Source organism: Pseudophryne corroboree, chromosome 5, assembly GCF_028390025.1.
Source record: "Pseudophryne corroboree isolate aPseCor3 chromosome 5, aPseCor3.hap2, whole genome shotgun sequence".
Classification (NCBI taxonomy): Eukaryota; Metazoa; Chordata; class Amphibia; order Anura; family Myobatrachidae; genus Pseudophryne; species Pseudophryne corroboree.
The window spans coordinates 684360896-684377297 of record NC_086448.1 but is presented as its reverse complement, the minus strand read 5'-3'; the positions used below and the strand labels follow the sequence as shown (position 1 = coordinate 684377297).

Genomic DNA, 16402 nt, shown 5'->3' with positions numbered 1-16402 from the left:
GATGAGTAGCTCCCGGCCAGCACGCTAAAGCTGCGCTGGCTGGTAGCCATAGCCAGATTAAGGGGGGGGGGGGGGGGGTTGCAGGGCATACTGTACCCCAGGCCCCCCTGTGTCAGGGGCCTCCCGGCCAAAGCACACTGATATCACTAGCTTTCCCTCTTAATGAGAGAGACAGAATGCAAGCAGGACAATATGCAGTGCAGGTAGAGACAAAGGAATATCATGTTTCATGAGCTACAGATGGAGCCTTATGACCAGAGGAGAGATAGGAGGGTAGAGAGAGCTGTAAATGACACAGGGATCCCAGCTTCTGCTCCTCCCAGTCTTGGTGTCTGAGTCCTGTGTAAACTGTTATGCAACTAAACCATTTGGGTCTAGAGATGGAGAGACACACAGAGTCCTCCTGAGTCCTCTCCCAGTGTGCAAGTAGTACAGAGGCTGCTGCTATTCTTGCATGTGACAAGATAAATTATTTTATTTTTCTATGTGTATTTTAAGGTTGTTTAAGTTGTCTTTGTTCTACTACAAGAAAATTTTATAAAATAGTTGTCTTTTAATTAGGTGGAGCTACTGTATAAACAATACCCAGGCATTATTAAACTATTAGTTTAAAACTAATATACACTATTGGTTTCAATTTAATATACACAATTTAAACCTCCCACCGTGACCAATTCCAGGAGGGACAAAATGCTCTCTACCTGGACTTCCTTCTTAATTTATGATTGCAAACATCTGTGTTGAACTACCTTTCTTATCAATTACATAGTTCAACTCAGGTGACATCAATCTTATATTAAGATGGAAGTCCAGGTAGAGAGCATTTTGTCCCTCCTGAAATGGGAAATGTTGGGAGGTATGCACAATCTAATATACATCCCCCACCTTCCGCCGGGGCCCCCTGTCTTAAGTGCCCCGGGCACCCCCAAGGCTTAATCCGGCCCTGCCGGGAGCTACTCTTGAAGTGCAGAGGCATCGCCGCTGTGCGATGCATTTGCACTTCTGCGAGGGGGGCCGGACTGACATGTGGGGCGGGCTAGCCCTGTGCTGGGCGTCCCCCCGCATGTCAGGGAAGAAGATCGTAACTGTGCTAAATTTAGCACAGCTACGATCAACTCGGAATGACCCCCTGAGTGCATACACACTAGACAATATCGCTAACAATATTGTTCTGTGACGTCACACCATGGCCGGCCCGTACATGCAGTTTTGGACATTATGGGGTATATTTACTAAGGTCCCGATTTTGACCGAGATGCCGTTTTTTTTTCAAATTGTCATTTCGGTAATTTACTAAGCAAAAATCTCGGCAGTGATGAGGGCATTCGTAATATTTTGGAAGTCCTAGGAAAAAATCACAAATCAATACACCATCGGTCAAATACGCCTCCAATTTGGTAGAAAACGGGAATTTACTAAAAAGTGCAAATCACAAACACTGCCGACAATTGCCAAACACTGCCGTGCAGAAATACAATTCGTGAAAAAGTGCTAAAAAAAACCAGACCTGCTTTTTTATCCCGTGTTTGGATAGGCATGCAGGGATCCATGAGATCCGTGCATGTTTATCAGTGGGAAGTGGATGGGAAAGTGTGTATTTTTAAAAAAAAAATTGCGTGGGGTCCCCCCTCCTAAGCCAAACCAGCCTCGGGCTCTTTGAGCCGGCCCTGGTTGCAAAAATATGGGAATAAAAATGATAGAGGTTCCCCCATATTTAAACAACCAGCACCGGGCTCTGCGCCTGGTCCTGGTTCCAAAAATACGGGGGACAAAAAGCGTAGGGGTCCCCCGTATTTCTGAAACCAGCACCGGGCTCCACTAGCCAGATACATAATGCCACAGCCGGGGGACACTTTTATATAGATCCCGGCGGCTCTGGCATTACATAACCAACTAGTCACCCCTGGCCGGGGTACCCTGGAGGAGTGGGGACCCCTTCAAATAAAGGGGTCCCCCCCCTCCAGCCACCCATGGGCCAGGGGTGAAGCCCGAGGCTGTCCCCCCCATCCATGGGCTGCGGATGGGAGGCTGATAGCCGTTGTGTAAAAAAATGAATATTGTTTTTAGTAGCAGTACTACAAGTCCCAGCAAGCCTCCCCTGCAAGCTGGTACTTGGAGAACCACAAGTACCAGCATGCGGAGGAAAACCGGGCCCGCTGGTACCTGTAGTACTACTACTAAAAAAATACCCCAATAAAAACATAAGACACACACCTTGAAAGTATAACTTTAATGCATACATCCACACCACCATATACACATACTTACCTTATGTTCACACGAGGGTCGGTCCTCTTCTCCATGTAGAATCCATGGTGTACCTGTTGAAAAAATTATACTCACAAAATCCAGGGTAGAAGGCTCTTCTGCTTGTAATCCATTTGTAATCCACGTACTTGTCAAAATAAAAAAACGGACACCCGACCTCGCACTGAAAGGGGCCCCATGTTTTCACATGGGACCCCTTTCCCCGAATGCCAGAAACCCCCTCTGACTTATGTCTAAGAGGGTTTCTTCAGCCAATCAGGGAGCGCCACATCGTGGCACCCTCCTGATTGGCTGTGTGCTCCTGTACTGTATGACAGGCGGCACACGGCAGTGTTACAATGTAGCGCCTATGCGCTCCATTATAACCAATGGTGGGAACTTTGTGGTCAGCGGTGAGGTTACTTTCGGTCACCCGCTGGCCACAAAGTTCCCACCATTGGTTACAATGGAGCGCATAGGCGCTACATTGTAACACTGCCGTGTGCCGCCTGTCATACAGTACAGGAGCACACAGCCGATCAGGAGGATGCCACATTCCCTGATTGGCTGATGGAACCCACTTAGACATAAGTCAAAGGGGGTTTCTGGCATTCGGGGAAAGGGGTCCCATGTGAAAACATGGGGCCCCTTTCAGTGCGAGGTCGGGTGTCCGTTTTTTTATTTTGACAAGTACGTGGATTACAAATGGATTACAAGCAGAAGAGCCTTCTACCCTGGATTTTGTGAGTATAATTTTTTCAACAGGTACACCATGGATTCTACATGGAGAAGAGGACCGACCCTCGTGTGAACATAAGGTAAGTATGTGTATATGGTGGTGTGGATGTATGTATTAAAGTTATACTTTCAAGGTGTGTGTCTTATGTCTTTATTGGGGTATTTTTTTAGTAGTAGTACTACAGGTACCAGCGGGCCCGGTTTTCCGCCGCATGCTGGTACTTGTGGTTCTCCAAGTACCAGCTTGCGGGGGAGGCTTGCTGGGACTTGTAGTACTGCTACTAAAAACAATATTTAACACTTTCAACAAAGGCTATCAGCCCCCCATCCGCAGCCCTTGGATGGGGGGGACAGCCTCGGGCTTCACCCCTGGCCCTTGGGTGGCTGGAGGGGGGGACCCCTTGATTTAAGGGGTTCCCACTCCTCCAGGGTACCCCGGCCAGTGGTGACTAGTTGGGTATTTAATGCCACGGCCGCAGGGCACTGTATAAAAGTGACCCCCGGCTGTGGCATAATCTGTCCAGCTAGTGGAGCCCGGTGCTGGTTTCAAAAATACGGGGGACCCCTACGTTTTTTGTCCCCCGTATTTTTGGAACCAGGACCAGGCGCAGAGCCCAGTGCTGGTTGTTTAAATATGGGGGAACCCCTGTCAATTTTTTCCCCATATTTTTGCAACCAGGACCGGCTCAAAGAGCCCGAGGCTGGTTTGGCTTAGGAGGGGGGACCCCACGCAATTTTTTTCTTAAGTTTAAACGTGTTTTTTTTTTTACAAGGTGCACAATGAAGCCCAGCACGGATCTCTCAGATCTGGCCGAGATTCATTGTATTAAAGTCGGCAGTGTTTTACAAGTCACTCACGTAAAACACTGTCTAAAAAAACGAATGACATTGACATCGGAAAAACCGAAAATGCAGAATACGGCAGCTTAGTAAATTAGTCGTAATAAATTCAAAAAGTTGCATATTTACACTTTCGATGTCATTCGTGATTGAACTTTGACCTCAAACGGAAAATTACAAACGTTAGTAAATTTACCCCTATGTCTAACTTGAGCTGCATGCACAGGCAACAGAGGGGGACGATAACGAACCACAGGAGCGCACATCATCCAACGGTCATAATGTACACACTGGGCGATATTTTAAACAATATCGCTCAGAAGGGTGGGAAATTAGAGATATTGTGTAGACTATCGCCCAGCGTGTATGCATCTTTAGAGGAACAGGCAGGAAAATAATTCCACTAAAAGTGATGTTATATGAACAAATGGTTACAGTCTAGAAAGAAGCAATGCAAAAAAATCCAGTTCGGACGATTTCACTGACATTTAAAATGAATGCACAGGGGATGTGTGGTAAAATAGATCTACACAAATTAGACAGACAGTCAATAGGTCGACCCCATATGGTTGATAGGTACAAACGGTCAACAGGGTTAAAAGGTTGACGCAGAAATGGTCAACACAAAAAAGGTCAACATCGGTTTTCTATGCTTTTTTGTCCACAATTTGTCCATTTCTGACCAAAATTCAGGCAAGGTGGCTGCTACGCTCGCCACAGGTTACTGTTCCCAGTCGTAGTTCATATATATGGTAAATTAAGCAAACGCTGGAAAAAACAAACCTCAGTCGAACAGTTGTGTGTTGAGCATTTTCATGTTGACCAGGAACAAGGTGGAGGTGCCATATTTTCGATGACCTGCGCATGTATAGTTGACTCTGGTACAAAGCCAAAGTCTACACTACTGCATCCGCTGCCAGAGAGGAGGGGCCCGCATGGAGCCTGCATATTGGCACTCTCCTATCATAATCTAGCCCTGGTGGGAATGGAAGGATAGGGTAGGTAGTAGGCAGAGAGTAGGGCTGAGTTTTGTTAGAGGCAGTTAGAAGCTGACACTGTGAAGGGCGGAGGGGGGCTAGGGTTATGGGTAGGGATAGGTGGCGAATACTCTTGTAGATGTCTCTGCTGGAACTGCTCCATAAATGACCGCCAGGACCCAGAAGCCACCGCTGAAGATGCTAATTGAACCAGGTAAGACACCATTAGACCACTAGGGGTAGTTTATCGACATCCTATCATGTCGGTATTTCATCAGTGTCCACATGGTCAGAATTGATAAGCTGCATGTCAACATTTCGACATTCAAATGTAGATATGATGAATGTCGACCTAGTTATGTTATTCTAATATACTGTACTATACTGTTACCTTTAATATATTATAAAGATGCCACTGAATATTTCATGATGTCTTGTCTGCGTGATCCTGAACCATAAAACACCACAGGATTACCTAGTGAACCCCAACTCTAACACCCAGGTGTGTCACATGGCTAGTATAGTAATCACCACTTTTCTATACTTATGAAATACTGAAACATGTTTTTGGTTTGTTTCATTTTAACAGATGCCATGCGTTTTAATTCCCAGAACTCCCCTAAAGGATTACACTGCAAATCTCCATACAGTGTAGGAAAGAGAGCTGTAACAATGATTTCAGTAGTAATGAAAATCAAATGAAAATATTTATACCAGGCAACTGTATGGTGAGTTGTGTGTGTGTGTGTGTGTGTGTGTGTGTGTGTGTGTGTGTGTGTGTGTGTATACAGGTTGAGTATCCCTTATCCAAAATGCTTGGGACCAGAGGTATTTTGGATATGGGATTTTTCCATATTTTGGAATAATTGCATGCCATGATGAGATATCATGGCGATGGGACCTAAGTCTAAGCACAGAATGCATTTATGTTTCATATACACCTTATACACACAGCCTGAAGGTAATTTTAGCCAATATTTTTAATAACTTTGTTTATTAAACAAAGTGTGTGTACATTCAAACAATTCATTTATGTTTCATATACACCTTATTCACACAGTCTGAAGGTCATTTAATACAATATTTTTAATAAATCTGTGTATTAAACAAAGTTTGTGTACATTGAGCCATCAGAAAACCAAGGTTTCACTATGTTACTCTCACTCATAAAATTCCGTATTTTGGAATATTCCGTATTTCAGAATATTTGGATAAGGGATACTCAACCTGTGTGTATGTATATATATATATATATATATATATATATATATAGTAAATTTCCTTCTTCACATACCTGCAAGCCCTCGATGGCTAGCCTGAGGATGGAGGGGGTGAGCTTGGAGGCTTGCTTAAAGGAAAAATTGCTCCAGTCTATAATTAAAATAAATCCATGGATCTGCAGCTCCTGATCTTCAATTAAAATCTCTAGTGAAAGGAGAATAGCACGTAAGATGTCCACAAAGGAGTTCCTTAAAAAAAAACAAAGAAATATAAGTAAGTAATATAAGTAAGCAGCAGCAGTAGACTTACAGGATGTAACAAGAAATGGAACTGTCATATTAAAAAGCACATCTGTTTATATATTGTTGTAATAAAATGTAGCCTTTATTAATCATTTTATTTCTGTACATCTGCAGATTGTATTTTAAGGGAATCTGTGCAATCAAAAAAGAACACTATTTATATTGTATAAAGACCTTCAGTCAGATTCTGAGATGGACACATCTGTAGCTATGTCTCCGTACAGTGGCTGCAGTCTGCTTAATACCTTATGCTAATCAGGAAAAAACAAACAAAATTTCCCCAGCACACTGCAGTAGGCCAGCATCCTACATGATAATAGAAATGCAGAGATCTCAGTTACAAGCTTTTTCTGTTATTATGCAGGATGTAAATCTTATTTGCTGGCATATCTGTTACAGTACTACTGAAATTCTATTTGTTTTTTCTTGTCTAGATTTCCTATATACCTAGATACATATACCTGTGATGGACCTAGAAATTGCTTTAAGCAACTACCATTCTGTGTATTACGTTATGCTAATGTGAGTAAATGCCCATGTCTGTCTGTTTTTACCCAGTTTTGTTCTATTACTGTTGTTCTAATTGTAAAGCGCAACGGAATATGCTGCGCTATATAAGAAACTGCTAATAAATAAAGAAATAAAGAAATAATGTATGTCAGGTATCCATGCTTCCCGCCCTATGTTACCATTAGTATCGGGACTCCATGTTTCGGACAAAATATCCAGCTGAAAGAGATGTCCCCAGTTTGCAGATCTCCACTAGCATCTGATTTAGTATCAGGCCATTATTATGCATACTGTACATATACTCAGGGGCGTAGAGATCCACGCCAGGGTGTGTGGCTTTAAAAAGGGGCCGTGATGACGCTTGTTAAAAATGTATTTAAAATAATAAAGAGGGGGTGGAGGGGGCAATTTTAACATGAGGCGGAGGAGGGGAGGGCAGGAAGAACAGGAGGCGTGTCTCTCCTCCTTGGCCAGCGCCATCTTCCCAGTGATATTTGGGAAGATGACGCTGGCCACTAGAGAGCAAAGACTCTTGCTCTCCCCCCCCCCTCTTGGGGCCACTGCAGATACTCTATCTATCTATCTATCTATCTATCTATCTATCTATCTATCTATCTATCTATCTATCTATCCTAATTAGGCAACTGGAATTTTCTAATTTAGCTTAATTGGGACATTAATTACATGTCATTATGAGAGTGAAACTGCAAAATGCAGAGTAATGGGTTCAAAGTAGTGGGCTGGGTAGAGTATATGAGGGTGTTGTATGGATGGGACTGCAGGTGGGAGTAACAATGTTTTAAAAAAATATATTTAAAAGTGGCCTCAAATTACTCCATAATAAACGTGTTCTTTTTATGCACCCCAAAAATTGAGTAAAGTGTTTATTTAAATTAAAAATAAATTCATTTAAAAAAAAAGTAATTTATCTTTTTTTTTTAAATGCACAAGTCAGCCATTTGAAAAAAATTCTAAACCTCAAATTTGGTACAGTAATTAATATATATACAGTTACCTAGTATTTATTTATAGTTATTTGGGGTACAGGGGGATCTTCATTCTTTTAAAAACATTTTTGGAGGGTTAGCTAAAAAAAGTATCATGCCTATTTTTTTTTCAATTGGATAACATGAGAATTGGGAGCACGTATACCTGTGGTAATTGAAAAATGGGCGCAATACTGTAGTTGCATTTATTTTTCCAGCAAAACCTTGCGCTTCATTGGATATTCCCCTTAGGAAAGAACATGAAATAAATAGTATTTAGGGAAAAAATTTAAAAGTTTAAATGATTGTTAAATAGGATGTATATTGGGCTAGCCTTTGGAAATGGTGTTTTCAGTTTGCCAAACACTTTTCTACCTGAGCCCAAAATTCTTTATTAGGTTCTGCAAATGATCTTTACAGGGGATGGTTCCTAAAATCCAAATGTGACTAATGAATACTCTTTACAGTGTGCAATGTAAATATTGCATCATTTAATATGTATTTCTCTCCTGTATATTATGTGGTTCATAAATGACCTTTAGCGTGTGTTATCATCATATGTGTGATATAGGTTGAATATCAGTTTCTGCAATTGATTTGTATTTTTTACTGTGACCTGATCCAGCGAATTTCAATCTACTTTTTGAAAATGGACTAAAATGCATCTAGTCACGCCAGAGGTTAAGATGCACTGTAGTTGATGAAAGCTGTAGTGAGGTTGCCATGGAGACCGGAGTGCTTATCGGCTGCAAGGTACTCGTGTGGTTCAGCATTACCACTGCTCAAGGGTGAATTCGATATGAAAAGGTACAGGGTAATTTCTCAATTATAATGAGATATTCCGCAGCACTGTACATTAGGGAAACATAGCAACCAATAAATATAACAAACAGCAACATGATGTGAAATAAAAGTCACGGGGACCCCGCTAGTATGCAGAATGACCTGGTGGGCATTTTGTAATCTCAAACCAGTACAAGTCAAAAAGAATGATCTTCTTGTAACCATTGTGGAGGATTCTGAGACTATGTAATGTTATTGCTAATCGTTGCTAAGTACATATATATTATACAGTGAAATATTTTGATGAGATGACTCAGGAAAAGTGAATGATCCATCAAAATGATTTAGACATTTTCAGATCCCAGTGTTCAGCAGCTCCAGTGTATTCTGTGAGGTTTACTAAGGTGACTGGTTGACTTTTCTTGTTTACAGAACAACAAACAAATGGCAGTAACAAAACAATCCATGATGCTAATTATATGTAACTAAAACATTACCAATTATAACAAACTGGTCTATTTATGAAGCCTTGTATGGAGATAAAGTGGATGGAGATTTAGCGGTCTATTTACTAAGCCCTGTATGGAGATAAAGTGGATGGAGATAAAGTACCAACCAATCAGCTCCTAACTGTCATGTTACAGGCTGGGTTTGAAAAATGTCAGTTAGGAGCTGATTGGCTGGTACTTTATCTCCAGCGACTTTATCTCCATCCAAGGCTTAGTAAATAAACCTTAATTATTCTGAAAAGTTTGGGCAAATGCACACATTTCTGGATACAGACCAGTTAGCGTCCATTAATGAGATGCTCAGTGAAGAATAAACACATTGAGGTAAAGTTACTAAGGTGAGAGGTTTTTAGAACTGGTGATGTTGCTCATAGCAACCAATCAGATTCTACTTAACATTTATCTAGTTGCTTCTAGAAGATGATAGATAGAATCTGATTGGTTGCTATGGGCAACATCATCAGTTCTAACAAACTCCCACCTTAGTAAATTTACCCCATCGTATTTTCTGCTATGCTGCCATCTCACGCTCGTTTTGGCTGTAGAATATACCACAATGCCTGAGCATAAATGATTAGCTTACCAATCAATATATAGCCAAAATCCACTGTCCCTCAATGTCAATGTTATTGATACTCTATGAGCACTGTGGGCCTGATCTGGATTTGTATGCATACCCGATGGTTACATAACAATCCAATCTTTGTTGGTCTGCGCAGACACAAGACTTGTTCTACGCATGTGCAAAACGCGTAGTGCGATATCGTTCGCAGCCCTCTCTTACTCTGACTGACATGCTGCAACATTGGGGAGGAGGCTTAGAGGTGGCAACTGGCACCATTCTTTTAAAAGAGGGCATGCCACAATGGTTTTGTGAGTGTGCTGAGCCCAGTGTCTATGCCAACGGACACAGACTTCCTGGACCCGGCTGTCCGGATCCTACGGCCAGTCTGAGTAAGCTTCAACTTACTTACATTCACCCCTATGTTCCGAAATTGTCCTAAACCATTGCTGAATCCGATTTAAACTGGAAAGGACATACATAACCAAAGGCGCTGGTGTCCTCTACCCTCAAACTGTCCCGGAGCTGTGCTGGGACTGGTGAACTTACATGTGCCAGTACTGGTATATATAGTGCAGCATCATTATAGCCTGCCTATTACAGATATGAATCATCTATCTATCTATCTATCTATCTATCTATCTATCTATCTATCTATCTATTTTATATATAAATATATATATATATATATATATATATATAGTAGTTCAAAAGTCGCAGAACACCCTTTTGTTTCAAGAACTGTGCAGAAAATGGGAAAACTGAATACTCCAGTAAGGTATGGGTGAGGTGGACTGTCTTTTAGGGTATGTACTGAACATGGGCTCCATCTTGAAATCAGCCATCTTGAATCTAAGTCTGTTTTTTTCAAATAGAAGGGGGGTCGTGTAACATGTCAAACAACATCAAAATTTGAAATAGCTGTTATGGTTCAACATCAGAAATTGCTGCAAACAGATTTGAAATAGCACTTATGGTTGAAAAGTTACAACACTTTTTTGTTGTTGCAGGTAACTGAAGATGGCTTTGACAAAAGAGTAGAGAATTGAGGTTATTTGAAGTCCAGAGAATGAAGTTTCCGTGTCATAGCTGCAGATTTTGACAACCGGCACCCAGAAAAACCTCCAATTTCACATAACACTGTCAGGTGCCTAACTGGGACCGTGGCTGACGAGTGGTCGTCCAAAAAGTGCTACTGATGAGACAACCTCAAAAATAGATTTGGCATTCTTTGTGAACAGCCCACAATGCAGCACACGACATTTGTCAGCAGAATGTGGAATCAGCCAGTCATCGATCGTATAAGACTCCTCATGCCCTTCAATGGTATCCATTCAAGATCCGGCTACTCCAGAACATAGCAGACGATGACCCACATAGACGTATGCAGTTTTGCACACGGGCCTTAGAGCAACATTAACAGGATCCCTCTTTTGCACAAGGCATCTTACTCGGTGATGAGTCAAACTTTTATGTCGTTGGTGAGGTTAACCAACATAGGTACTGGAGTGACCAGAATCCACACTGGATGGATCCTTCCAAGGTTGTTGGTAACATAAAGATTATGGTGTGGTGTGGGATATGGGGTATCCATGTAATTGGACCCATTTTCATTGACCAAATCCTAAATGCACAATGCTACCTCGAAATGCTGCAAGAAGTGGTGTTCCCTTCAGTTCTGAATGAAGATGACAGCTTCCCATTACTTTCATCAGAACGGGGCTCCACCACACTACGGAGAAGTTGTTCGTCAGTGGTTAGATGCAGAGACTGCCTTAGCTATAGGCAGGCTAGGCATTTGCCTAGGGCATCCAAGCATGTCTATGGGCATCCAAGCATGTCTCTGCAGTATCTCATGCTGGAAGGGACAGTCTGCAAACTGTTACTTTCCAAATGTATTCAATCAGTACTTGTATACACTGCTGTTTACATTTGTCAAATAGAATGCACACTGTCCCTTAAAGTTGTTAAACTCCCTCCGACATGCTTGAATGCCCCTGACTTGAGAGACGTCAGACAGCAGAAGCCTGGTAACTGCAATTCCGGGACCTGTGACATTTTCACTGACTATATAAGGTTATTACTGGATGGCTCCTTATGATACCACATGTGTATTTTTGAAGACTGCTTCACATAAATCTGACATCACCTATACTGCTTGTGTACATGGGGGAGGGGGACCCTGCCATCCTGTGTGTGTCCCTTATCCCTGTGCAAACCCCTGGTGTCTGCAGGGATATAACATGGGCAGTGGTATCCCCACACTTTGGCCCTCATTCCCAGTTGTTCGCTCGCTAGCCGCTTTTTGCAGCAATGCACACGCTAAGCCGCCGCCCTCTGGGAGTGAATCTTAGCTTAGCTGAATTGCGAACGATGTATTCGCAATATTGCGAAATGATTTTACTTTGCAGTTTCTGAGTAGCTCGAGACTCACTCTTCCAGTGCGATCAGTTCAGTGCTTGTCGTTCCTGGTTTGACGTCACAAACACACCCAGCGTTCGCCCAGACACTCCCCCGTTTCTCCAGCCACTCCCGCGTTTTCCCAGAAACGGCAGCGTTTTTTCACACACTCCCATAAAACGGCCAGTTTCCGCCCAGAAACACCCACTTCCTGTCAATCACACTCCGATCACCAGAACGAAGAAAGAACCTCGTAATGCCGTGAGTAAAATACCAAACTTCTTAGCAAATTTACTTGGCGCAGTCGCAGTGCGAACATTGCGCATGCGCGGTTTGCGGAAAATCTCTGCGATGCGATGAAAAATAACGAGCGAACAACTCGGAATGAGGGCCTTTATTTCCTAGTCAGTCCATGCCGTAAAATTTCACTGCCATCCAGTAATGTAACGTGGCCAGTAAGTTGCATTGCGCTATTTCTATATGAAACATCAGTGCAGCGTGACTTTCAGACACGTCAGACTGGAGGGCAGAGCATATCGCTCCCACGGTATAAAATAAAGGGCATGCAGTTGCCAGGAGTAACAGACACCAGCAAACACTGAACAGTAAAGAGAATGGACAATTTCTACATGTTTGATACTGGTCTTTTTGTATAACCAGCAAGTGCGGCAGTATCTGGACATTGTTGCTATCTGTTTCCAACGAGCAAGCGAACATAAAGGGTGAGGCTTGCAAATGAATGGCATATCCTGTGAGGTCACATCCCTTGTACGGGTGCCCCTTTAACGGGTGCGAGCGCAAGCACGCACCCACCCATCCTGCCACCCCCATCTCACAAAACGCAGTCATAAGTTTTATAAAAAAAAACTACTAGAGCAATACTAATGTGGGGCATATGTGACAGGTGCATTATTGTGTGGAATTATGTGTATTATGGGCATTATTAATGTGGGGCATACGTGTAAGGTGCATTACTTTGTGGAATTATGTGTATTATGGCATTACTGTGTGGCATTATGCAGGGTTGAACTGGCCCACAGGGTAAACCCCCCGGTGGGCCCCACTGCCTGAGTGTTGCTGGGTCAAATGCAGAACTAGCGGCAATGCTAGGGGGCACCAGACAATATTTTGCATAGGGCATCAAATTGGCTAGGGCCGGCTCTGGTTAGATGGTCAATTTCCTGGTCATTGGATTAGCCAACGTGGTTCTGTGGAATGGTCACCCAGATTACCTGACCTCACACCACTTGACTTTTATCTGTGGGGTCATTTAAAGCAACTTGTGTATGCAGAGAAAATAAGAAACAAACATCATCTCCAGCAATGCATTGAAGAAGCGTGTGCCAGTATTTCTGCGGAAATCCATCTGCGAGTGCATGACGATTGGTTCCAGCGCCTTCGAATTTGTGTTGACCAAGAGGGACAACATGTTGAACACATTAAATGATTATCGTTTATGGAGAACAGTTCAGCCTGTAATTCCAACAAAAAAAGTGTTGTAACTTTTGAACCATTACTGCTATTTAAAATCTGTTCACAGCAATAAACTTTTCAGCAAATTCTGATGTTGACTGACATGTTACATGACCCCCTTTCTATTTGAAAAGACTGGCTTAGATTCAAGATAGGTGATTTCAAGATGGCGCCCATGTTCGGTAGATATCCTAAAAGACAGCCCACCTCACCCATACCTTGCTGTAGTATTCAGTTTTCCCATTTCCTGCACAGTTTATGAAACAAAAGGTTGTACTGTGACTTTTGAATCACCCTGTCCATATATGTATGTATGTATGTATGTATGTATGTATATATATATATATATATATATATATATATACATACACTGCTCAACAAAAATAAAGGGAACACTTAAACAACACATCCTAGATCTGAATGAATGAAATATTCTTATTAAATACTTTGTTCTTTACATAGTTGAATGTGCTGACAACAGAATCACACAAAAATTATCAATGGAAATCAAATGTATTAACCCATGGAGGTCTGGATTTGGAGTCACACTCAAAATTAAAGTGGAAAAACACACTACAGGCTGATCCAACTTTGATGTAATGTCCTTAAAACAAAATGAGGCTCAGTAGTGTGTGTGGCCTCCACGTGCCTGTATGACCTACCTACAATGCATGCTCCTGATGAGGTGGCGGATGGTCTCCTGAGGGATCTCCTCCCAGACCTGGATTAAAGCATCCGCCAACTCCTGGACAGTCTGTGGTGCAACGTGACGTTGGTGGATGGAGCGAGACATGATGTCCCAGATGTGCTCAATTGGATTCAGGTCTGGGGAAAGGGCGGGCCAGCCCATAGCATCAATGCCTTCATCTTGCAGGAACTGCTGACACACTCCAGCCACATGAGGTCTAGCATTGTCTTGCATTAGGAGGAACCCAGGGCCAACCGCACCAGTATACGGTCTCACAAGGGGTCTGAGGATCTCATCTCAGTACCTAATGGCAGTCAGGCTACCTCTGGTGAGCACATGGAGGGCTGTGCGGCCCCCCAAAGAAATACCACCCCACATCATGACCCACTGCCAAACCGGTCATGCTGGAGGATGTTGCAGGCAGCAGAACGTTCTCCTTGGCCTCTCCAGACTCTGTCACGTCTGTCACATGTACTCAGTGAGAACCTGCTTTCATCTGTGAAGAGCACAGGGCGCCAGTGGCGAATTTGCCAATTTTGGTGTTCTCTGGCAAATGCCAAACGTCCTGCACGGTGTTGGGCTGTAAGCACAACCCCCACCCGTGGACGTCGGGCCCTCATACCACCCTCATGGAGTCTGTATCTGATCGTTTCAGTAGACACATGCACATTTGTGGCTTGCTGGAGGTCATTTTGCAGGGCTCTGGCAGTGCTCCTCCTGTTCCTCCTTGCACAAAGGCGGAGGTAGCGGTCCTGCTGCTGGGTTGTTGCCCTCCTACGGCCTCCTCCACGTCTCCTGATGTACTGGCCTGTCTCCTGGTAGTGCCTCCATGCTCTGGACACTACGCTGACAGACACAGCAAACCTTCTTGCCACAGCTCGCATTGATGTGCCATCCTAGATGAGCTGCACTACCTGAGCCATTTGTGTGGGTTGTAGACTCCGTCTCATGCTACCACTAGAGTGAAAGCACCGCCAGCTTTCAAAAGTGACCAAAACATCAGCCAGAAAGCATAGGAGCTGAGAAGTGGTCTGTGGTCACCACCTGCAGAACAACTCCTTTATTGGGGGTGTCTTGCTAATTGCCTATAATTTCCACCTGTTGTCTATTCCATTTGCACAACAGCATGTGAAATTGATTGTCAATCAGTGTTGCTTCCTAAGTGGACAGTTTGATTTCACAGAAGTGTGATTGACTTGGAGTTACATTGTGTTGTTTAAGTGTTCCCTTTATTTTTTTATATATATAGAAATATAAGGCTAATGCTAGTCACACACACACACACACACACACACACACACACACACACACACACACACACACACACACACACACACACACACACACACCATAACACACACAGCATTACAGAGAAGCAGGACTTCCAGAAATCCAGCATGTGAGTCAGTAGCCATCCCCTTCATAATCCAGCCCTGGTGTCCGTCATTTTGACAGATTTTTAACTACATGTAGTTATTAATGAATACAAAAGTCACATTTACAACATAAAATGTAATAAATACAAACAACAATAAAATGTTATTAAAAGACATTCAATTAAATGAATACAAAAAAAACTATTTTTTCCCTTAAAAATCCTTTCCTTCTGAAATCCAAATTTAATTTTAAATCAAGTAATGCCATTAGAAGGTTGCAACTTCATACTGTATAATATTGCAGACACACTAATGAACATAACACACATAAAAATGAAGCGCTGATATCCTCAACCAGAATATCATAAAAAAATATATTATACATATAATACACACGGCCAGTGTTAACAGTTACTACATTAGATAAAACACATTAAACAATATTATTATGTTGCCACCAACATAGGACCTTTGTTGTATACTGTATTCTTGTCATTCACAATAAAGTAGCAGTGAAAGTATCATACAATTTAGCAACAAATATTGCTGATCTCCATGACTCTATCCAAATAGAGCCCGGCCACATTTCTGGTCGGGTTAGTTGTTTGTATATAGGAATAAAGTTCATAAAGCCAGATCCAGATAAACTGAATTCCTTAAATACTAATGATCGGCTCACAGATGTAATAATTGGTCAGACTCTCTGACATTAACTTTGTCCATTAAGATAAGACACAAATAGCCAATCTTTGAAAGTATTCAGCTGATTGAAAATATTTCATTCCATCAG

General features: G+C 42.5%; 1 protein-coding gene across 2 annotated transcripts in view; it reads right to left on the bottom strand.

Moving 5' to 3' along the window:
• CLVS1 (clavesin 1) overlaps window positions 1-16402 on the bottom strand; it is a 192701-nt gene that overhangs the window by 155236 nt on the left and 21063 nt on the right. For both annotated transcript variants that reach the window (XM_063923777.1, XM_063923778.1), the window contains exon 3: window positions 6097-6271. In XM_063923777.1, coding sequence (XP_063779847.1) covers window positions 6097-6271 — 175 coding nt within the window. The remainder of the gene's footprint in view (window positions 1-6096; window positions 6272-16402) is intronic.